Here is a 25,573-nt window from a genome sequence, read left to right on the forward strand (position 1 = left end):
TTAAAAAAATCTTGTCATTTTATTATCCTCAATGAACTGAAATTCAAAGACAGTGTTTTCCAAGGTCACAAAACCACATACACGGAAGAGATGAGACTCAAACATCAATTTTCCTGGGATTTCTCTGAATCGTGCCCTGTTTCTATGCCTTCTATCAAAGTCTTCCAAATCCTTCAGTATCTTTTACAAAGTTCTGTTGTAGAACATCATGGCTTCCTTCACACCTTAAAGAAAAGTATGGTAATTTCTTCTTACTTTAAAAAATGAGTCCAGGGGCGCCTGGGTGGCTCAGTGTTAAAGCTTCTGCCTTTAGTTCAGGTCATGATCCCAGGGTCCTGGGATCGAGCCCTGCATTGGTCTCTCTGCTTCGCAGGGAGCCTGCTTCCTTTCCTCTCTCTCTGTGCCTGCCACTCTGCCTACTTGTGATCTCTGTCAAATAAATAAATAAAATCTTTAAAAAAAATGAGTCCGTAGTGAAAAGTAGTTAAGATATACCTAGGTATTTCAACAATAACATGGCCTTGGAGAAATGAAGGTAGAATCTTAGGAAAGATATTTCTCGAAGATAGAGAAGATCTAGAAATTGAAGCACTTTACAATCCTAAATCTGATATCTAGTGAATGAATGAGAAACTTTAGATATCTCTTCTTTCTGTAAGAGTTCCATTCTTTGGTCATGAATCATCAGAGCTACAAAGAACAGATTGGCTGTGAAGAAGACAGGCAAAACTATCCTGTAGTTTTGGGGACCCACAGACTGAAGGAACAATTCAATTCAATACAATAAAGATAAAAATAAGAAAAAAAAAAGGCAGTATGTAATCAAGTTGCTATCACATGTCATCAAGCAGCAAAATGCCCTATAAAGACATGGTCAGTGTTGACCATAGTTATTGGGGGAAATACTTTAAAGAAAATACTTGACAAATCAACCCAATGTGGAACAAAATATAACTCTTGGGAATTTGTCTTTTAACCTCTGCCAAATTCCTATAGTGGTTTAAAATCCTCCATTTTAAACAAACAAACAAACAAAAAAAAATGAGAAGGAAAAAGGAAAGTTGAGAAAGAGGGAAGAGAGAAAAATAAGAAAGCCAATCAAGTGACTTGGAAATAAGCTGGCTGCCGAGCTGGGCTGGCGGTATGGAGAAAAGAAGACGGATCAGGAGGTCAAGGGCAACTGGCAAGCACTAGAGGTGTCGCTTGGAGATGGCGGGGATTGGCCCCTGTTACGAATCTCCATGGGCAACAGGTGAGAAGAAACGAGTCTGTGTGGCCAGAGGACCTCCTCTGGGTATCAGGAAGAATTTCCTGACTGTAAATGTCAAGAGCACTGGTTCTCAGGATCAAAGGGAGGCTTCTGGGATGTGCTTACCCTAGGACTATTTTGTAGCCTCCAGCGAGAGACTAGTGGTTTCCTGCAGCCCCGAGGATGGGCTGGATGGCCTCCCCACAGTGTACCACTCTCCTGTTGCTGAGAGGTGTGCCATGCACTCCAGCTTTACAGCCTCTGCCAGCTGCCCACTCCCAGCTCAGAGGCTGTGGAGTTTTCCCCGCAGAAAGAAACAACTAAGTCTTTCACTCCCTGTTCATCCCTTGGACTAGTCCTTAGGTATACACTGTTTTTTTTTCAGCTCTTCCGCACTTAGGCTCTTTCCTTCAGAGCCAAGGGCCTCCTGGGAACAATGTAGTGTCTGTGTGTTGACAGTAACAGCCTGGGGGCCAGAGAGGCTGACCAGACTCTCCCTGTCCTTCACATAGGCTGCCCTACCCACCGCACCTGCAATAATCCACCCTTAGCCCCAGCTGGCCCCAGCACCAAGTGGCCCCTTCCTTACCTAGTCCCCAACCTTTGACCTAAGTTGATTCCCAGCTCTTTCAATCGCCACATTTATACCAATCCTCACGCAGGATGGTCTCTACCCACCTCCCTTCCCACCCACGAAGTTAACAATAACACATTAGTGGCTCGTGGCCGGACACTAAACAGTGGGTGCCAAAGCAGGAGATACCTACTGCTTAATTGGGCAGCTGGGTATTTACCAAAGGTTCAGCCTGCAAAGAGATGCCAGTCTTCTCCTATAACATTATTGCTTTTTATTCACTGGGCAATTGTTGATTTACATGGGAGTTAGGAACGCTAAACAAGCATAGGGTTTTTTTTTTTTTACATAGCCTGTTTCTGCTGAGTTTGGAGACTTGGAAACATCATTTGACTCTGGCAAAAAGACAATTCCAGAAAGGTGTTTAAAACTGTCCTTTTGTTCCTGGCCCTGAGTTAGAAAGGGACATGTGCTTAGGAAGAGAGTTTTCTACCCATTACTAACCATTAAAAGGACAGAATCTATGGTGCATGTAAGACCTGTGCAGTGTGCAGATTCAATAGGAAGTGACAAATCAGAAAAACCTTCTCCAGAAATGTCTCCCATTCAAAGAGGTATCACAGGAGGTCTGTTAAAGGTGCCATTCAGTATGGGACTACACAATGTGAATGCGTAGAAGATGACGGGATGGGTAGTGAGAGAGTGTAGACAATTTAAAAGAAAGGATAAGGAGATAAATGAGATTTTAAGGAAAAACAAAAACCCAGAGAGCTCTGTGTGTGTGTGCATATGTGTGTGTATAAGGCTTGGTGATCCTGTCGTTTCTTGTCTCTGAGGTTCGAGTTGCCTTTTTTTTTAATTTCATGTAAATACTTGGTAGTATGCAGAAGTATCAGGGAGAGATCAGAGTTCCACCTTTGGAGTCTTTTCTTCTGGTGCATGATTTTCTCTCTGAAAAACATCATGACACTGTTACTTAGATTTGGAACCCACGCTTGGTTTTGAGCTCCGAGGTTAGCAAACTGAGCTATTTAATGACTCCTGGAAGCCCTAAATCCATCCTTAATTTTTATCTCATGAACTCTAGTATATAGGAATTTGGGTTGTTTCCCATTAATAATGTCAACAGAATGGTAAAACCCCAAATTTAGCTCCTTCGAATATGCGAGATGTTTTCAAAGACGCATGTGTAGTTCTGTTCTCTACCCTGGCAAGCATCCCGATCCTCTCCGCCGTATATCCCCATGTACTGTTGCTCTTAATCAAAACCAGTAAAGCTCAAAGACTTTTTACTTAACAGGAAATAAGAGGACACAGAGAGGAAAACTCAGCTTGCTGTACCTGAAGTCTCCACTTACCAGACGTTTCCCTTTGAGGAATCCATCACAAAAGTTTTGCACACGCTCCACAGAAAGTTCTGTAATGGCCAGTGTATCCCACGCCTCATCCTGAGTCCGGTAAATTGCCAAAGCAGGCAGTTGAGACTCATTTAGTTTGAAAAATGAGATCACCTTCCCATTGGCCTTTACACCACTGTCCACCAGAATAAAAAGAATCTGCAGTTGGAGAGGTTTGAAAGGGGAAAAAAAAATCTGAGGTCCAGAGGAGAAAGAGACACCTCATAATTGTTGCTGTTTACACTGATTGAACTTGTGGTCTGTGCCCTATAATTTAATGAGTTTCTTCTTCTTTAATGAGTTTCTCTGCTTTGGTATTTTATCCCTTTGATCAGGTTTATTTAATTTTAAGAACACAGAATTGGAAACAGCTTTAGTGATTAGCTAAATATGCAAGTATAGCCTAATGGTTGGAAGCAGATAATGCATTTTAAATTTCGCTTCTGGTACTCTCTAGCTGTGTGACTTTGGCACGTTACTCAGCTTCTCTGAGACTCAGTATTCTCACTGGCAAAACAGGCTTTTGTTGGGGGAGATTAAAGGAGAGGATCCATTTAATATGTCCAGCACGGTTTTCAGCATTTGGTAAATGCCTGATAAATGTCAACTATTTAACATAATTAAATCAAACCTTCTACGCCAAATAGAAACCTTTAGAATGTTGTTAGAAGATGATTTACATTCAGAAACACTGAAAACTTCCCATGTTAGAGTAACAGTCACCTGAAAGCCAGTTTATGTTACTACCAGACACTTGTCAACATTGAAAAGTTCCAGTTTAATGAAGTGGCTTTGAGGCGGTCGAAGGTTTATTATTTCAGTGATACCAAATAGAGCTGCACAAGGTAGAGAAGGAGCAGAACTAAATACTTATTGGATATCTAGTAGACACCGGGTACGTGATAGGTGCTTTACATGAGAAATAAGTCCTGAGTCTAAAACTTTAAGAAGTTATGGCAAAGAATAAATACATTGTGGCCAATAGGGGATTTTTATTTTCAGATCTCTATTTTTCTCTCCACTTCTCAATGCAGGAAAAAAATGTAGACTTCCCACCAAGGGAAAATATGGTTATATAGGTCTTTAACAGTATAAAATAGACCCTTAATTTTGTTTTATTATTTTTTTTATTTATTTATTTTCAGCATAACGGTATCATTATTTTTTCACCACACCCAGTGCTCCACACAATCTGTGCCCTCTATAATACCCACCACCTGGTACCCCCACCTCCCACCCCCCGACCCTTAATTTTAAATCAGAGTAGTGTGATTCATTATGTCCCCATTCTTACTTTGTTATCTCTTAAACATACTCACTTTCCTCATTTACCTAATTTCCCTGGACCCATCTTCCCCTTTTCAGTGTCCTCTGTCCTGGTACTGAGTACTTAGAAGGGTATCTCCCATCTCAGACTTACCTTTCCCTGGAAGAGCTTGGCTGCCTTCTGGTATCTGTGCAGACTTTCTTCATACTCTGGGGAGGCCTTGTTCATCATCAGTAAAAGATGAATCTGGATCATGCTATTAAATAGACCAACTGCTGTCTGGCAAATTGAAGTGTATTATAGTAGAATGAAAGAGACAACGAGAAAAAAAAACACACATAAGTAGCAACCCAGTAAATAAGTAGGCAGAAATATGAATGAGAGCTGTCCACCCATAACACAAATGGCAACTGGCCTCCAACTTGGCCATCAGAAGGTCTCAGCCTCTGGCTCTCATGCCACTGTGTAGCTCCCTACTGCTCACGCTGGATAAGGCTGAGCAGAATAACCACAGGGATATTGCAGACACGATGGCGCGTGACTTCCAAGGTTAAGTCATAGGTGATGTAGGAGCTTCCGCCTTATTCTGCTTATTCTCTCTTCTGTAATGCACTCTGGGGAAAGCCAGTCCCAGTGTGAGACATCAAGCAGTCTTGTGAAGAGCCCCAGACAGCACAATGCTAAGACCTCCCACTGACAGCCAGCTCTAACTTAGCAGCCTCCGGAAGTGGATCGCCTAGCTCCTGTCAAACCTGCAGATGACTGCCTCTCTGACCCAGGATGGCAGGAGCCTCAAGATCAGAAGCCCCTAACCTAGCCACTCCCAAACTGCTAACCAACAGAAACTGTGGGAGAGAATCAACTTTTACTGTTCTAAGCTGATACATTGGAAGCAAGCTGTTATACATCAATGGACAATGAATACACCATGTCACACTTTGGTTACTTTTATCAGTCCCTCTTCCTGTTCCAAGAGCCATCACATACACCTTTGAATGCTTTTCAAGTGCTGGGCACTGTTTCTGGGTCTTTATATATAACTAATGGAATCCTCAAAGTTTCAGGTTTATCAATGAGGAAACCGAGGCACAAACTCTCCTAGTCACTCTGGAGCCAGACTGCCTGGGAGTCACACCAGGCAGTCTGGCTCCAGAGTCCAGGCTCTCCACCATCAGGATATGCCTTATGCATATAGCTCATTGCAACACCCCATCTAAACCGACTCCACCGGAAGCTGTCTACCTCAACCTTGCAAAAAGATAAGCCCTTCAGGAGACCAGAAGCATCGGCCCTTTATTTGCTGATGAGAGAGGGTGATTTCCTGTGAAGTTGTTGGTGATGAAGGGGAGCCAGGATGAGGAGAGAGCGTGAACAATGGCACTGGCTTGTTTCATGTGTCTCTGTTTTAAACAAATCCCATCGCTCCCCACTTCTCCCTCCTAAATGCAGAAAGTGCTGCTGTAAAACTGGCATGTGTACGGGAAGAGGGAGAGTGCAGAAGATTAATGAACTGTCAAGACAGAGTTCCAGGATGATGGGAAAGGCAGCAGCTAGGTAGGCTTCTGGAAGCTACACGCTGCTCTGTAGTGATCCAGCTCTATTGGCCAACCTGTAGGCAAGGAGGGTTCAATGAGTTCTTTCCCAAAGTTTCTCCTGGAGTTCGAAGCCAGTGCTTAGATTGTAAATTTGGGAGACCAGATGTTAAACAGCCATCTCTTGTTTTACTAAGTCCTGCTACTAAAATGTAAGGTATGCATCTGTCCTCCCATGGCAGAGATGGAGGATATTTTTGGGAATTCAAGAAATCAAAGCTAAGGAGTCAAAAGGTATAGCTGTCTTAGCAGAAGGCATTTAATTTTAATTTAATATAATAATTTAAAATATTTTTTAAATTTTAAATTTTTAAATTAAATTAAATTGAATTTTTAATCAGAAGTGAGTAATTTAATCTTAATAGACACAGTCTAATTTTTCACCCTGAAACCAAGTATTGAGTGTATGCATTCAGAGTATACAGCTGGGGGTGGGGGTGCCTGGGGGACTCAGTCAGTTGAGTTTTTGACTCTTTGTTTTAACTCACGTTGTGATCTCAGGATTGTGGGATCAAGCCCTGCATTGGGCTCCATGCTTAGTGCAGTGTCTGCTTAAGACTCTTTCTCTCTCTCTCTCCCTCTCTGCCCCGGCCCCACTCCCCCAACCAAATTTATAAATAAATCTTTTAAAAAATAGCATAGAGCCAGCTTAATACAAGGTCATGAATTCCGCCTCATCATTGTCACTGTGCAAACCTCTGCATCATCAGCAGGTAAGAAATAGCTATGGTAGTGGGGGCAGGGCTCCAAATGAGAAAAATATCATTTTTGGGAAATGAAAAAGTCACAGTAAAAGTTGGACTTGCTTCTCTAAAGAAATTCTTACCTATTTTCTTCTTGATGTGATTTGCCTTCACTATTAATGTGGATTTTAAAAACAGTGTCAGTATTTTGTAAGAGACGAGACAGCCCGGTCCTAAGAGCTCAGGAAGACCAGTCCTCGCCCCTACCTTCATTTGTGTGCAGAACTCCAGGACCCTGGGGCCAGAAACCCAGGAACTCTGACCTCTACAGACATAATCATGAGAAAGATGACAGTCTAGGAGAAAAATGACTGATTATTGCTGCCAACACCGCTGGGGTGCATGTGTTTGGAATCTTAGCAAAAGTGGAAATGGAGTCACTACTCCATGAAGACAAATGTGGTGTGAGAGGTGGACAAAAATTTAGTCAACAGGAAAAGGGGTGTTTCCCATTGAAGGCTGTGTGGGGCAAAGGAAAAACCACAGGATTCAGTCAGACAGACGAGTCATTAAAAAAAAGCAGGGACAAGTGCAAAGGGCTGTGTCTGAAGTTTGAACAGCTCGTCATATGGCCCTGAGGAAGTTAGGCCACTTTTCGGAACCCTGTTTTCTTCTCCTGGAAAATGGAAATAGACAATAGAAACTAATGCATCAGCGAAACTGCCTGCCATCCACGGTGCCTTTCCTGCTTACTATGGGATCCCAGACACGTCACTTGGATCTTAAATGTGCTCCTCTATAAAACGGGCAAATAGCTTTGGGAGTTCTCAAAGTCAAGACGTGCATTCTCAAGTCATATTAGTAGAGAACGTACAGCATTTCTGAACTGAGGAAGCCAGTGGAAATGAATATTCTATCACTTTACGATCTGCCCCAGGGAATGTAAAACACTGGGCACAGAAAGTACCTGTAGAGGCTGTAGAGCGTTAGAAGAGCAGAAGATGATCAGAACAGGTGGATCCTCGCCTTGGCCCGGTTTGCACGCAGCGCGCAACACCGGAAGAGGACCAACCTAGAGAGAAAGCCCACCGCGGGGAGGGTCTAGGCATGCGCAGGAGGTACCAGGCCCGGAGCTGTCAGTTACTGGTCCACTAGCAGGTAGGGGAAGGTTTTACAAGTTTTTACAGAATGTTACATTGCTGTGGCATCCAAATATGTGATCAGTGGGCCTTGTTTTTTAATATTTTGTCTATTAATTTACTTTCATTGTATTTTGCCAATGTATTGGTCTTGGATGCTTTTGGAAAAACGTGGACCTTCAGCAGAGATTGCGATTTTGTTGAAAAGTGTGGTCTCGAGGATGGCTTGGATGAGTTGCCTTTAGTGAGCCCTCCCAGGCAGCAAAACTCAGACGTTTTTGAATCGGTCATCTTGACTTTGCATTCTGGCTCTCTTTCTTACTAGTCGTCTGATGGGTATTTAAGGGTCCGCCCTTCCTTCCTTCCTTCCTTCCAAAACACTTACTTGCTTATTTGAGAGAGAGAGAGAGAGAGAGAGAGAGAGAAAGCACATGTGGGAGGGAGAGAGAATCCCAAGCAGACTCAGAGAGAGAGAGAGAGAGAGAATCCTCAGCAGACATGCTGAGCTTAGAGCCAGATGTGGGGGCTCAAACCCATAACCCATGAGATCACAATCTCAGCGGCAACCAAGACCCGGATATCCAACCAAGTGAGGCATCCAGGCACCCCCTGATGGGTATAAAAGTTTTTGTTTTTTTTTTAAAGATTTTATTTATTTATTTGTCAGAGAGAGAGAGAGCGAGAGCGAGCACAGGCAGATAGAGTGGAAGGCAGAGTCAGAGGGAGAAGCAGGCTCCCTGCGGAGCAAGGAGCCCGATGTGGGACTCGATCCCAGGACGCTGGGATCATGACCTGAGCCGAAGGCAGCTGCTTAACCAACTGAGCCACCCAGGCGTCCCTGGGTATTAAAGTTTTTTAACTCCGTTTCTTTCTTTTTTGAATAGGGACAACTCCGTCAAGCATAAAGGGTAGTAGTAAGGATAGCAACATAAACGACAATAATGGCAGCTACTGGTCAAAGGATTGGAACTCCTGGAGGAAGGGATCTCTACTATGGAGACAAGTACCCTCTGTGACACAGGAACTTAAGGGTCTGGAGACAAGTGCTATTGCTTACCACAGGGTTGTACTCTGTCACCAAGTGGAGGCTGTTGATCTCAATGAAACGGCTTAATTTGGTGGCATCAATGCTTTCAATGTCTTTGCTCTCTAAATCCAGTTTTTCATTATCCACCTGGGTAACACAGAAAGGATAAAACTGTCACTGTTGTTTTTATTCATTCGTTGGTAAATATTTCTAGACCATCTACCACACATAAGGCACTGACTAAGGCTCAAAAGACATAAAGGTACATACGAAATATTCTCTGCTTTCAAAGAACACTGTCCTGTGGGAATCAAAGAAGTGAACAGAAATGTCATCACAGGGGAATTGCAGGCCCATATGTCACCTACAGGAAGAGAAGAAAACTTCCAGGAAGAAGCAACTCTTGAAAAGTCAGGTGAGTGAGGATGGGGAGGGAATTGTAAATTAAAAAACAGTATTCGCAAAAGGCAGAAAGGTGCGAGCTGCCATGTTCTGGAAGCTGCAGTTAGTTTGCTATGACTGTAACAGTAGATGTTAAGTGTGAGTAGGAGAGAGACAAGTTTAGTGGGGTAGGCTGGGGTAAACTTCTGGCGTTGAAGCTGAGGTAAATAGATTAAAGTCTAACCGGAAGGCAAGATGATCCGCTTGCATAATCAGATTTTATGTCTGTATGCAGAGAGGTATGTATGCATGTATCCTTTTAATGTGAAATAATACACACATATAGAAAAAAACACAAAATGGAAAATATAAAAAAAAATCAGGTTGTAAAAATCATTATAGGGCAAACAGTATGGGACCACCATTTGGGTAAAGAAATAGAATATTGCCAGAATCCCTGAGGCCCTCTGTCTTCCCTTCTAAACCATAATCTGCTCTTGGTCTATCTCTCTTTTTTTTGCCAAACACGACCATTTCTTGACCTTAATGGACACCATTTTCAATCCTTCCTTTATAGCTTTGCCACTTAAAGATGCATCTTTTGATCCTATGGTTCAGTTTTCTTTATTAAAGTTTATGTAAGTGGAAACAAACAGTGTGTTTTTGGTATGTGTACCTCATTTCTTTGTTTAACATTCTGTTTAGGAGTCATCCGTGTGTTTGCATGCATCTGAAATTCGTTCATTTTCCTTACTATATAGTGTCCCATTGTATAAATATGCAATATTTATTTATTCATTTACTACTGATGATAGGTTAGGCTGTTTCCAGTTTCTGATTATTGAAATAATGCTTCAGTGAACACTCTTGTTCATGGTAAATATCTGTTGACCACACACCTTGGACTGGGATTTTTGATTAGAGGGCATTCGTATTTTCAACTAACTAAAAATGCCAAACTGTTCTCTCAAGTAGATAATAATTTATGCTTGCACCTATATTGCTTGAAAGCTCCCAATATTCCACAACCTTGCCAACATTTGCTATAATCAGCTTTTCTAATTGTATTCATTTTGGTCAATATGGGGTGGTGTCTTACTGTGTGTGTGTTTTTTAAAGATTTTATTTATTTATTTGAGAGAGAGAAAGAGCAAGCAAGAGAGAGAGCATGAGTGGGGAGAAGGGGCAGAAACAGAGGAAGAAGCAGACTCCTGGCTGAGCACGAAGCCCAATTTGGGGCTCGATCTTAGGACCCTTGGGATCATGACCTGAGCCAAAAGCAGACACTTAACTGACTGAGCCACCCAGGTGTCTCTTATTGTGGTTTTAATTTTATTTCCCTGGGTAACCACTTGTATATTCTCTTTTACGAAGTGTCCATACAAATCAATTGCCTATTTTTCTATTGAGTGTCTCTCTTTTTCTTGCTGGTTTGAAGATTTTTTTAAAAATATATTTTATATGTGGGCCCTATGTTGCTTCTATATTGCATTATCTTTCCTCACTGGGAATTTATGTTATTGCTCATAAACAGAAGGTGGTTTCAATGTAGTTGAAGCTATCAATCACTTCCCTTATAGCTGGTGTGTGTTTTTGTTTTGTTTTATTTAAAAATCTTAGACCACACCAGGGTCATGAATATATTCTCTTATATTATCTCCCAGAAACATTACTATTTTATCTTTTACAATGGATAGGAAATCCACCTGGACCTCATTTTTCTCACTATAAAATGGATGCTTAGAGCCTTGATTTTTATCATTTTCCTTTTCTAAACTGTACATTAAAATCTACACATTTCCCCCTTACAGGGCTATAAATGCATCCATTAATTTTATGTGTAGATTTCTTATCATTCAGTCCAAAATGTCTTTCAATTCCCGTTCTTACTTCTCTAAACTATTGGCTATTTAGAAGTATGTTTCTTAATTTAATCTTGTTATTAATTTCTACATTTTACTTATATCATTTGTCAACTTCTTTATATGTTATAAATGTCCTTAAAATTATGTATATTCTGCAGCTTTCAAATACACTATTCTGTATATACTAGCAGCTCACTTGGTTAATTTTGTACTTCAAATTTTCTGTATTCTTACTGATATGTTTAGCTAGTTTATTCTATCAAGAGAGTAGTATTAAAATCTCCCATTTTCATTGTGAATTTAGCCATTTAAAAAAATAATTCTGTCAGTTTCTGCTTACATATTCTCAGGCCATGTATTAGATGAATGCAAATTTAGAATTGTTACATCTTCTGGCCAAACTGAAATATGTTTCATTATAAAATATCGTTCTTTACCTCTTGTTGCCTGAAAGACTACTTTGTCTGGCATTTATATGTTAAATCAGCTTTCTTTTGGAAGTATTTGCATGTTATAGCTCTATTCTTTCACTTAAAAAAAAAATTTAGGTAGGAATTTTTAAAAAAATTTTTTTATTTAAATTCTAGTTAGTTAATAGACAGTGTAATATTGGATATCAGAAGTAGAATTTAGTGATTCATCCCTTACATTTAATACCCCAGGGCTCATCACAAATGCCCTTCTTAGGGGCGCTCGGGTGGCTCAGTGGATTAAGCCGATGCCTTCGGCTGAGGTCATGATCTCAGTGTCCTGGGATTGAGCCCCGCATCGGGCCCTCTGCTCAGCAGGGAGCCTGCTTCCCCCTCTGTCTCTGCCTGCCTCTCTGCCTACTTGTGATCTCTCTCTCTGTCAAATAAAATAAATAAAATCTTAAAAAAAAAACCAAAAAACAAATGCCCTTCTTAATGCCTATCATCCATTTAGTCCATCTCCCACCTATGTCCCTCCATCAACCCTCAGTTTTGTTCTCTATCATTAAAAGTCTCATATGGTTTGTTTCTCTCTCTCCCTCTCTCTTTCTCTCTCTCTCTTCCTCCCCTTCCCATATGTTCATCTGTCTTGTTTCTTACATTCCACATATGAGTAAAATTATATGGTATTGTCTTGCTCTGACTGACTTATTTCACTTAGCATAATACACTTGGGCTCTAACCACATCATTGCAAATGGCAAGATTTCAGTCTTTTTGATGACTGAGTAATAGCACATTGTGATATATATATACCACCTCTTCCTTATCCATTTATCAGTCCATGGACACTTGGGCTCACTCCATAGTTTGGCTCTTGTTGATAATGTTGCTACAGACATTGAGGTGCATGTACCCCTTTGAGTCTGTAATTTTGCATCTTTTGTGTAAATACCTAGTAAGTGCACTTGCTGGATCATAGGGTTTATCCCTTTATTTTAAACTAACCTAGATATTTTAAATGTGTTCCTGTGTTTAAAAATGATCTGTCTTTTGTAAAAAGCACAGAGTTGTATTTTTTAATCCAGTCTTCCTTGCCTTTTGATTGCATTATATTTGTATAAGTACTCATACATTTAATTCCATCAGCATTTCTTATTTCTGCCTGTTCCAAATCCCACTTTCTTTCATTTCTGGACTACTTTGAATTGATGGAGCACTTTATATTATTCCTTCTTTTCTTCCGTTGGCTTAGAAGTTACACATGCCAGAGTCACTCTTGAGGTTCACCAGCATACAGTATACAACATGCATTCTTTAGGTATCCGAATCTAACTTTAACTGGTAATTTTGTCTCCTTTTGGACAATGCAGACATTAGAACATTCTAATACAGGTTTCCTCCTTCCAACTCCATTCCCTGATTCCATACTGAAGACTTACCAGTGATTATTATAGCACATTTTAATTCTAAATCTCACAAGATGTTATTATTATTGTTATATAGTCAGTATACATTTGCACTCATGCACATTCTTATATTTCAGTTTCTCGTCACTTCTTTCTGCACTTTTGAGCTCCCATAGGGATGTTTTGCCCTCTGCCCAGAGAATGACTTTTAGTATGAGTAAGATCTATTGGGTGGCATAGTCTTTCAGTTTGGTTGCTTAAAATATCATCATTCCAGCTTTATTTTTGAAGGCTATTTTTGCTGGAGGTAGAATTCTAAGTTGACAGTTACTTTCTTTCAGTTTTTGCAAGATATAATTCTTTTAATTCTTTATATGTAGCATTCCTTTCTTTCCACTGAGAAGTTATCTGTGAAATTTAGTATTACCCTTTGACTTTTAACCCTACTCTTTTTCTTTGGCTTTCAGCTATTATACTATGGCATGGCTAAGGGTGGATTGTATATATGATACATGTATAATTATGTATGTGTAGAGGTATATGTGTGTCTGCATATATGCACGTATGTATGGGTATTTATAATTTATATATTCATATATGGTCATCTTAATCTAATTTCAGGGACTGAGATGATTTAAATCCATTGCAGACCCTGCGAGGGCTGATTTACTTATGGTACATCCTTGTCCTTAGGGTACTGCCCTCTAGGGTCCAAAGTGAGGCAAAGGGTGTTTTACTAAATCTACCTCCTACTTCCATTTCTGGGCTCTGGATTTCACCATTTACTTTTCTGGCTCTTTGAAGATCTCAAAAAACGAATAAACTTCTTAGTCTCTTGATTGCTTCAAGAATTGGTAGGAAAAGACCCCCAGACAAAAAACAGTCCCAATGCAGGACTTTCTTTTTGGCTTTTCATCTTTTCTAGATCTTACTCTAGACATTTCTCTCTCTTTTGCTATTTCTCCAAACCCACCCACCACCTTTTAAAATAAATTGCTTTTGGTGGAAGGGTTACCTAGTTACCTAGTCCATTATCCCATATTTGCATTTTAGAGCTACCTTTCCACCACATTCAGATATATTAAAACATAAGACTTCATATTGTCCATCATTGTTCTAGAGTTTTCCATTCCCCTCCTCCAATCTACTCAGGCCCATAAAGGCACAAGATAATGCTTCTATCACCCATAGCAACTATGCCTACAAATGTTAGCTCCTGAATGGTTCTGTTGCCTAAAATAGTTTGAGATCACTGGGCCACCAACACTTGGACATCTCAACCGCTTTCCCTTAGATCTGCTATCTAGTATAGGTCCTACCCAGTCTGATCTTCCCTTAGAACCATCCTTTTGGCCCCAAGATACTTTCTCCCAATCTACCCAACAAAGTCAGAGGTAAGTCTCATTATAGTTTATGTAGGAGGGAATTCAGGCATAGATAAATTGAAGTCACTAAACTGTAGGAATCTGATATTGTTCATTATCATCATTCCCAAGATGATTCCCATTGCCTATTTTTCTCTTCTTTTGTTCAAGCAATATGCACCTTTAAGAAGCCCAACGCACTCTATGGTTAACAATATTACTTCTTGATATACCCAGTCATTCTCTTAAAATACATTTGTGAATAAATTATTTGAGAGGGGAGAAGGTCAAAGGGAAAGGCAGACTCCCCAAGAAGCTGGGAGTCCTATGCAGGACTTGATCCCGGGACTCTTGGATCATGACTGGAGCCGAAGGCAGTCATTTAACCAACTGAGCCACCCAGGCACCCCCACTCAAATAGCAATTTAATCACTTTATTTTGGGGCACCTGTCAGTTAGGCCTCTGCCTTTGGGTTGGGTTATTGTCCCAGAGTTCGGAGATGGAGTCCCCATCAGGCTCCCTGCTCAGCGGGGAGTCTGCTTTTCCCTCTTCCTCTGCCCCTCACCCTGGTCGTACTCTCTCTCTCTCACACTCTCTCTCAAATAAATGAATAAAATATTTAAAAAAGAGTAATTACTTTATGACTGTTCTTTTCAACTCAAAGTTATAAAACAAATAAATGTTGAGGTGCAAAAAAAAGTACTTCAAAAGAATTTTGAAAAAAATCAAAACAATGGAATATTTTAAAATGTGAACTCCTGGGGTGCCTGGATGGCTCAGTGGGTTAAGCCTCTGCCTTGGGCTCAGGTCATCATCTCAGGGTCCTGGGATGGAGCCCTGCTTTGGGCTCTCTGCTCAGCAGGGAGCCCGCTTCCCCCTCTCTCTCTGCTTGCCCATTTGTGATCTCTCTCTCTCTCTGTCAAATAAATAAATAAAATCTTTAAAAAAATGTGAATTCCCTTTGTATATGTAATTGTTTTAATATTCACAAAGTTCTGAGCAGAAGGCTTACGGCAGAAATAGCAAAACAAGAGAAAAGTCTTCCTAGTGGTGTCTCTGCCCAACCCCTCCCCTCCCATCCTCCTCCTCAAGTCAGTAACAGTCAGGAGAGAAAGAGAATGAGCAGTCTCTTTGCTGCTGCTTTGCCAGCTGGAATGTATCCTTCACACTTAAGGCTTTGCTAATTGCAAACATCAAAATCATCATTATTATAATCCCAACCGGGGCCTTTTTAATATTTCATGTGTCTAAATACTTCCTGATTATTTGTCTAGGAACTTGCAGGCCTAGTGGCCGCGTCTCAGCTAACCGAGTTGTGCTGTGGCCAGGAGCCCCTCCCTCTCTGCTCTTTTCCAGGCAGTCCCTCACCATTTCCCAGAACAGGGAGAACAGGAAGTGCCCGCCACTCCAGGTGTTTCTGGACTTCAGGAATGCAGTATATTGGAGGCCAAGGATATTAAGGGGTGATAACATTCTCTAAGTAGCAAAGAGTCTTAATAAAAACCAGTCTTCTGAAGTCTCTCCAGTTTGTAGTGCTTCTTTTAACGAAACATGGCAGATTAGTTCACCATGTCTTAAACTAATAAACTCTGGAACATTCATGTGTAGGGTTCCTGGAAACAACATTTGAACAGGAAATCTCCCTTCTGTAAAGGGAATTATTTGCATAATGCAGTGGACAGAAAATCCGACCCTGAAACCAAGAGCTGGGGAAAATTTTTTTTTTCCATATTTTTCCAGTTTTTGGAAAGAATTTTACTTGAGATATCATATTCTTTCTCTCCCCAAGAAAAGAGGCACCAGAAGAAAAACAGAAAAAGTAAACCAGAGGGGTTGCCACCTTAAAATATAATTTTGAATCTTCCCAAGAGTATTTGAAGTGGGCTATTTTATGTTTTAGACACTGTATCATTACAATAGGTTAGTTTTTCCTGTTCAGCAATATTCCTCTGAATTCCTATGTATTTCTCTAATTAAGTACCCAGTTTTTCATAAAATGTATTAAAGTCATCTTAGTTTACACCACAGTTATAGTATTAAATGTCTTGAATAGCACTGAGAAATCATTTGTGAGACAAATACCCTCATGTTCCTGGGTTTGTTTTTACAAACTGCTTAGCTCACCATATATTTGGTAATACATATACTTGAGAAAAAATACTTAATAATTTGATAGATCTCACTTCTAACATTTATTAGCTTATTTTTATGCACTAGTTCCTTTTGATTCTCTTTGTTTGGCAAGGTGCATTTCTTATAATAGGAATCCAGCACATAACTGTCCAAGGAATGAAAGAATGCCTTCACTGTGTTTCCATTACTATCCCACTGGGTCAGAGTGAGGCTAATTATATTTCTTAAAATAGAGGTGATTGAGGAAACCCAAAGCAGGATAAACATTCAAATAATATCTGAGATTCCATTTTAGAACAGGCTCGTGGTTTATTCAACCCAGGATTACATCTCCATTGAGGCAACAATGAGGGTGCTGTCAGGGTAGAGGGTCTACCTGTAGTCACATGCACAAAAGACAAGCTGTCGTACACACCCAACAGGTTGTCATACACAACTTATTATTGTTTCACTGACTTAAATTTTTTCTGATCCCATTTATATAGTTGGCCCGCACTATTTCTGGAGGATGATATATATAGCATTTAGCATTATATATATAGAATATAGCATTTGCTGGCTTCGTATTGCTCTAACCTTTCTTTCTTTCTTTTTTTTTTTTTTAAAGATTGTATTTAATTATTTATTTGAAAGAGAGGGATCACAAGTAGGCAGAGAGGCAGGCAGAGAGAGAGGAGGAAGCAGGATCCCCACCAAGCAGAGATCCTGATGTGGGGCTCTATCCCAGGACTCTCAGATCACGACCTGAACCGAAGGCAGAGGCTCAACCCACTGAGCCACCCAGGCGCCCCTGCTCTAACAGTTCAAAGCATCCAGTCATGTCTTCTCATTACAGTCTTACTGTTTTTCCACTTATTGTGATTTCAGCTTATCTCTAAATATGTTTTTAAAATTGAAAATTCTCTGTCTACATCCTGAGATTTCTTTACCAAAATATGTAATGTCTAGATTAAATCCTGAGAAATAATCCTAGGGTTTAAGTAGTTCCAGGGGGGGATAGAGAAATGGTTTAGGAGAAGGTTTAAATAAATAGGCTGGAGAACGAGCCTGATAGAATCTAGGAGTAAAAAGAAAGGTTTTCGTCAGGCTTAAGTACTTCAGAAAGTCACTACAGTATCATAGAAATGGAGTGTTTTGGAGACAGCAAAGCTGGGTATGAATCAGACGTCGGTTTATTCCATAGTTGTGAGAATACAGAATACGGAGCTTTAGTGTTCTTACTGATAATGCAGGAATAATAATAATTATTTCATCAGATTCTTCTGAGAATTAAATGGTAGAACACTGAAAAACACCTAGCACAGTGTTATCATAAGTTAGGCACTAAAAACAAAGAAACAGGGAGCCTGGGTGGCTCAGTGGGTTAAGCCTCTGCCTTCGGCTCAGGTCATGATCTCAGGGTCCTGGGATGGAACCCCACATTGGGCTCTCTGCTCAGCGGAAGCCTGCTTCTCTTCCTCTCTCTCTCTGCCTGCCTCTCTGCCTACTTGTGATCTCTGTCTGTCAAATAAATAAATAAAATCTTAAAAAAAAATTAAAAACAAAGAAACAAAACATACAGAAGGGACTGTACATTTAAGTTGAAGATACTCGCAACAGGCTCACATTTCCCAGTTTAAAAAATAGTTTTGGTTGATGTTCCTTGAAAAAAAGAAAAGAAAAAGAAAAAGTAATTTGAAACTCCTAAATAATAATTCTGTTAGAATACGGACTAAAGTTTTGAAAGTGTAAACTGAGAAAGGTACGTTTATCTAAAAGCTGGCTTGGCATAGGTTGAACCTCTCCCAGACCAAGCCAATGGAATAGGGCAGGAGCCGGTGTGTTTGGTTTTGGTATGGTACATCAATGATCTCATCCACGGGGTTCCCAGGAGTTCATTCAGAGTAGGTCCGACACTAGTGGTAAACAAAAAACTGTTGCTAAAGACCTGTAGCAGCCCTGGGAAGTCATCAACAGGCCTTTATAAAGAATACACTGAAAGCCAGGCTAATGAACCCATTAGAGATCGAAAAACCAGTAGAGACATTGGAAGCAACCGCACCGGTTTCTCTTCCTCACTTGTGTATCTTGGTAGCATGAAGACTTCTTTCTTTATTCTTTTAAAATTTTTAATTAAAAAAATTTTTTTAGTACTAAGACTTTTATATCAGGCCTTTGTGAGATTTATAAACAGCAAACTGGGAAAAGAACTTGTGGACGTGTAGCTGATTAGCATTTTCCTATGGAAGGGTTACTCCCAGGGTTTCAGCAGTCACGTGAAAGGCATTAGTCTAACCTTCCATACCTGCCTAACCAAAGCTTTTCACCAAAGAGCTTGGTTTAATCCTATTTCACAATGGTGGAAAGAACGACCTGCAGCTACCGTCCAGGTGGGCAAAAGATTAGGGACTCAGATGGACTTTGGGTGGTGAGTCAGTTTCTCAAGCCTTCTGAGTGTCTTCATGACCAGAGGCATATGGTGGAGCTCTGGAGTACGAATGTGAGTGAGTCGTGGTCCCTGCCCTTGGATAACTCATGGTCTAATGTCACTGTTCGGTGAGACAGACACGGAGAAACGTAACATGTGCTTTAAAGTGGTAAATGTAAATAGAGATACAGAAGTACAGAGGCACAGGTAGGCTGATTTGAAGATTCCACAGAGGCATCGTGAAGGATGCAATGCCTCAGCGGAATCTGAGAAGTTCGCTGCTGGAAGCTAAGTCACAGGGGTGGTGGCAGTCAGGGTGGTGGCATGCTACGGAGGGGCCTGTGTGAAGTCATGGAATTGTATCATCACTCTCTGGTAGGGTAAAACCTACCATGGGAATGTGCTAGAAAAGGGACTAGAGAAGCAGGTAGTGGCCAGGTCATAAAAGACTATATGTGCCATTAAATATCTTGGTTTTATTCTGTAAGAAATGGAGAATATTGAAGAGCTTTTAGGAAGGGAGTGTTGTGGTCCACTTTGCATTTTAAATACTTCATTGTGATACCAATCTAGAAATTGGATTCGAAGTAGCAAAGGGAGATAATTAAGAAGCTATTGAAATGGTTTATGCCAAAGATGCTAGGAGCCTAAATGAGGAATGAAGTAGAAAGAGTGAAGGGGAATATAGCTTCAATTAGATTTGAGGTACAACTGGCAAAAATTAAACCAGATGAACATAGCCATTCAATAAAAGTATTTTAAAGAAAAGAGCGTAACTCAGCAGGTACAGATCATAAATTCAGTTTTGAACATGTTAGAGCTGTAATGCTGAAAGAAAATATCCCAAATAGTTATATACAACAAGCATTTGAATCATGAGAGAGGTCCCAGGCTAGAGATAAAACATTTCAGATCCTCAGCAGACACATAATAGTCAAACAAAAAGAACTGTATTACCTAAGGAAAATACATTCATTCATTCATTGATTCACTCAACAAACAATGGTCACCTGCTGCATGACTGACACTTTTTTAAGGTTCTGTCATTGAAGTAGTAAACAAAATAGTTCGGGCTTCTATGGAACATGAATTCTATAATCCAGACTGGGGAGAGCACTGGGGCCAGGGAGCAGTGTATATGGAGACAGAGGTCTCAAGGAGACTAAGAAAAGAAGACCAGAAGTAGGTTCCTAGGAGTTAAGGAAAGAAAGAATGTTAAAGAGATAATCAATAATGTCAAATATGGCAGAGACGTTTACCTAGATAAGACTTAAAGCGTGTTCATTGGGTTTGGAAATATAGAAGCCAGGCTGACTGGAACAAAGCAGTTTTTTTTTTTCCCCAAAGATTTTATTTATTTATTTGACAGACAGAGATCACAAGTAGGCAGAGAGGCAGGCAGAGAGAGAGAGAGAGGAGGAAGCAGGCTCCCTGCTGAGCAGAGAGCCAGATGCGGGACTCAATCCTAGGACCCTGAGATCATGACCTGAGCTGAAGGCAGAGGCTTAACCCACTGAGCCACCCAGGCGCCCTGGAACAAAGCAGTTTTAATGGAGTGTGGGGCACAAGTCAGATAGCAGGGTATTTAAGAGCTTGAAGAAAATGGAGGCACTGGATATAAAATACATTTAAAAGAGATATGGATGAGAATTGAAATATATAGGATGGAAGCTAGAAGGGGAAGGACTGTACAGAGATCTTGATAACTTTATCTTTCGTGCCATTTGGAATTTCCAGTAGATTCCATACATCTTTATCTTAATATTCCACCAACAATACACATTTTACAACTAATAAGGCATCAGAAATCCCTATTTTTGTATATGCCCTCACTATTCCTACATACTCCAGCTTTAAACTTTGCCTCCTATCCAGAAATTTCATGTTTGACCATTAGCAGGACCTGCCTTCTTTTTTTTTTTTTTTAACTTTCTTGTTTTTTTTATTTTTTAAAAATGATTTTATTTATTTATTTGAAAGAGAGAGAGTATGTGAGTGTGCTTGTGCATTCATGAGCAGGAGGGAGGAGGAAGAAGAGGAAGGAGGAGAGAGCAAAGGGAGGAGCAGGAGGAGGGGAGGGAGTAGGGACAGAGGGGGAGGGAGAAGCTGACTTCCCACTGAGCAGGAAGCCTGATGTGGGACTTGATCCCAGGAACCCGAGATCATGACCTGAGCCTAAGGCGGGAGCTTAACCAACTAAACCACCCAGGTCCCCCTTTTCTTCTCTTTCTTTTGTCCCCACTCTACTGCTCCGAGCTTTAGTACATGGTTGATTTTGTCAGCCTAACAAAAGTCCTCTAGACTCCTGTGTTTTTGCTTAACAATCCATCATCCTAGCCATCACTGCCAAAATCATCTTGCTAAAACACATTCCTGCTCATGTTACTCCTGGATCCAAAGGCTTTAAGGGCTTTGCAGTGCCAACCAAATTAAATGTAAACCCACTAACCTGGTATTCACATTTCTCCATAATATGGTTTCAATCAAACTTCTTATATTTATTTTCTCTAAACACTTACCCTGAGATCCAGTCAAACTGGCTTGATCACTGCTTCCTAAGTTTGATGTTATTCCCACCTTGGACACGAATTCTCTATTTTGTCCAAATTTTATCTTTCCCTTAAATCCCAGTTCAGTTGTCTCCTTCATCATTTTTTTTTTTGCCAAAATCCCTACATTTCATTTATCCTTTTAACGACTTGCATTGTAGATACTTGTAAACTATGTTTACATTCTCAACTATAGTTTAAGACCTATGAGAACAGAGAACATATTTAACATGTTTTATTTTCAGTATCTTGCAGAGGGCACAGTGGTTGTTCAATACATGTTTGGTAAATGTATGTGAACACGCAAGGATATAAAAATATAAAATTTTGGAGCTCAAGATGACCTTAGAGATGACACGGTCAAACTCTTTTATTTTACAGATGAAGGAATTGAAGCTAAAAAATGTCAAGTGACTTGTGCAAGTCACTTGTCTGGTCAGTGACAAAACCATGTTGCAATCCTACCTCTTGACAATCAGTCTAGTCCTCCTTCCACCTCATGACAGCATCTGTTTGGGAAACTTCAGGGGAGCCGCCATCTTTGTCATTGTTGTCCCTGATTCCTTGGTCCCTGGCACCCTCATTAGTATTAAAGGCAAAGAGCCCTTTCTAGGCTCACAAGTTCATAAATCCATAACCGAAGGAAAAACAGAAAGAAAGCTCCAGCAGCCCACCCAACTTACCATGCGAAAGAGGGAAATGGTGTTCCCGGTGATGTTGTAGTGGGCCAGAACTTCAGAATCGGTGCTGATTCCAAAGGACACGTCTTGGAAGTTTTGCACCATACTATGGAATAGGGACACTGCTGGTATTTCTAAATCCTAAGAACAAGAAGAAGAAAAAAAAAAAAAAAAAACCCACAGGATTATGTTGGAGAGGAGAGAAATAGAGAATAAATGTGCTTACTCATAAAAAAAAAAAAAATCATAGACTTGATTTCGAATCAGATGAAACAGCACTTACCTCCAAGACTGCAGGCTCAATTCACAGTGGGATTGTTGAATTTTCCAGGCTGAGTGGGCTAATAGGTAGCTACAAAACTGTAGCTCAGCCTGAAACTTCTGTCTGGCCTTATCATAAAGCTTGTAATTTATTGGCAGAGAGGGGCCCACAAATTATATAGGCCTGCAAAGTTTGCCTACATTGTCATTGACCACTCGAGTAGGCAAAAGTTTTGGGAACAATTTGTGGAGGAAAGAAGAAATGCAAAAATAAGAAATAGGTGCTGTCAAAGGGCCAAAAAGGAAGAAGAAGAAGAAAAAAAAAGCAAAAAGGAAATTAAAATGGAAGCCTAGAGGTTTTATTAACAAAGATTTGTGTGGATGTGAAAGAATAGTCACCTTTCCCTGCATTAAGCCTGAGATAGTGCCCGTGAAGATACTATTCCTGGGCTGTTCCGACTCTAGAAAGCCCTGCAGGAGGGAGCAGGGAAGCCACATCTGAGTAAGGACTCCAGCCCTTCCTTGACAAGCTGGCATCATTTTCCCTGCTGTCAGAGGACCTTTGCCCAGAGCAGCTCCAGGCAATGAACAGGAGGGAGCATATCCTTTCCTGACATCTTTCTGGCCTCAAGGAGGGGAAGTGCGAAAAAGAAAAGACACTGACTAGCCTTGCCTCTGGGGTCAAGCAGAGGGAGTTGATATCTTGCTCCTTGGAGATGGTGTATGGAGTTCATTCGAGGCTACGAACTAGTGCTAATCTAGGCTCCTCCCCCCCCCTTTTAATTCTCCTTAGTGTGGAATTACTCATGGATCAAATGACCAACGGCATCTGGTGGCTGCTTAAGTTATTGCAAATTCCTCCATTCCCACTTTCATTGCCTTCCCGAGGGTGGCTGTTGCGGTCTCCAGCTCCGATTTCTCATTGCCAAGAAATGGGCTCCCCGCCTTCCTCCCCACCTGCATGTCATTGCAGCCATTTCCTGGTCAATGACAATGTATTGTGTGTATTTGCTGTGTATCCAAAATTGCTAGGGTGATGGTGCGTTGTACCTAATTAATGGAAATGGATAAGAAGGTCTGCAATCAGAGCAAGGGCTTGATCAATGAGAATAACCAGATGTTACCTTCAAAGAAAGATAAAAATGCCGGAGTGGTGCCCTTTCATGTATGGCTGCTTTCATTAGCCAGGCAGCCCATCTGGAAGATGGCGGCTAATGCCTTCAATATTCAAAAGGTCATCCTTTTTCAGCATTTCAGAACAAATGGAGAGATAGAAGGATGAGGGACTCCCTATTTGGTAAGACTTTAGACAGAGATTAACCATTGGCTACTGTGTGGCCTGATGATAGAAGCTGGATTTACTCTAATTCCTGCCTCAGCAGTCCCGATACAGATTTAAGATTCAGAGCACTCCCATAATGAGGAACCTCAGAACTCCTGAAGCAAGTATGAGAAAGACATAATTCAGAGGCGGGGAATGTCTTGAAATTGAGAGGTCTCGATTGAGAGGTACAGACTCTGTACCCCTTGACTTCTAGTGCAGGATCATCTGGCCAGCAGGTGACTGTTATGGCTGCTCTGGGCCAGGAAGCTCCTGGTTCTTTATGGGAACAGAAACAGGGACAAACCTGGAAGAAACCAATGATGGCCACCTCAGCAGCAGCAATGAATTCCATGGTTGCTGGAACATCTGTGAGTGACACGGGTTTCTGAGAAGCAGCAGAACCATCTAGAGAGGGAAGAGAGAGAGAGAAGCAGAAGGTATGGGAGAGGAGGAGTTCTAAATGCTGAGGGCATCTCTACTTTTTCTCTCTATACCAAGGCCAAAGAGATGACGGTCTCTGGGGGCACTGCCATTATCCCAAAGCCTTATTGTTTTACTAACATATGGAGGGTGCCCCCACCTTATGGTTTCTCTCTGAAGGACAACCCTAGATTTCTTTTTTCTCCACTGGGCAACACAGGTCTTTATCCATTTTCCATTTCCTGGAAATGTTCTTTGTTTGGAGCAAAAGGACCCAGGGCACTCCCATGTTCCCTTCCCTTCCCCTAATAACATTTTCACCGTATGGTCACCCAAGTGCTTTTTCTTTTACCTGATGATTCCTGAACTTCTGCAGCAACTTCTGGGAACAGTCGCCATGTGAAAAGAAATAATAGAAATAGGAGTCTGGGTTGGTCAGCTTCCATTGTTCTTTCCCTGCTCCTTCTCCAAGCCCTGGACTTTGTCTTTTGGGAGACCAACTCAGGGCAGCCCACTCCTGGTAATTGGCTGTGGTGCTGTTAGTGTTCTGGGAACTGTGCAGCTGGCTCTCTGGGAACCTTCAACTTTTGAGATAAAAGACCAAATTCTGTGACAGGATCTCAGAACATAAGCAACCAGAAGAAGAAAGTGGAGTCTATTCATATGGATTTAAAAAAAAAAAAAAAAAAGGAAATATTTGCAGGTATTGATCTAAGCACTAGGGATACAAAGGTAAGTAAGATCCAATCCAGCCTGTCCCAGCTTAGACTGTTAGTGTGAGAGATGGACAAGTGGATCATAAATATAAAACAAGACATGACTAAAAATTGAGAAACCCATAGGATACTATGAGAATACAGACTTCAGGACATTTAAGACAGTGGTGGGGTTTAGTGAAAGTTTTCTTCCTACAGCGGATGTGTAAGCAAAGTCCTCTATAAATAGGCTGTTGTCAGGCAACAAAGGTGGACTGAGAGTTTTGTGTAAAGAGCCAAACATGGAGATGAAAATGTAACGTGTGAGAGAACTATTAGTAATTGAATTTAGGCCAGATTGTAAGGGGTATTATATAAAAAGTATAGGATCTTATTCTCCAGGTGATGGGATTACGCTGAAAAATCATAAGCAGGAAAGAGGTGGTGTCTGATTTAGCCCACAGATGCCCTTGGATATCCAAGATGGGATTTCCATAGGCCTTGGGTTACAGAGGTCTCAAGCTTGGGAGAAAGTTCCATGTGGAACTATTACAAGGTGAAATAACTCAAGATTTCTACTACTCATATTCTGAATATCTGCTGCTCATCACACTGGAACAGGGAGACCAAACTGTTTCCAGTGATGTAAATACCTTTTCTCCTGTGTCCAGCCCACATGCCCTCTTAGGAAACTCACAAAGGTAAACAGTCTAGTTATCATATTTGTTCGAAGGAAGAAAGCAGGGA

General features: G+C 40.9%; 1 protein-coding gene across 1 annotated transcript; it reads right to left on the reverse strand.

The window, feature by feature from the left end:
- On the reverse strand, window positions 1-25,486 carry ERP27 (endoplasmic reticulum protein 27). Its single transcript, XM_059402653.1, has 7 exons — window positions 24,484-25,486; window positions 24,016-24,116; window positions 22,130-22,267; window positions 8,959-9,075; window positions 4,641-4,766; window positions 3,182-3,379; window positions 1-2,774 (listed from the first exon to the last, which is right to left on the reverse strand). Exons 1-7 carry the CDS (start codon window positions 24,575-24,577, stop codon window positions 2,727-2,729), a joined length of 822 nt encoding a protein of 273 aa, XP_059258636.1. The 5' UTR covers window positions 24,578-25,486; the 3' UTR covers window positions 1-2,726.
- Window positions 25,487-25,573: the final 87 nt, after the last annotated feature.

Source organism: Mustela nigripes, chromosome 6, assembly GCF_022355385.1.
Source record: "Mustela nigripes isolate SB6536 chromosome 6, MUSNIG.SB6536, whole genome shotgun sequence".
NCBI lineage: Eukaryota > Metazoa > Chordata > Mammalia > Carnivora > Mustelidae > Mustela > Mustela nigripes.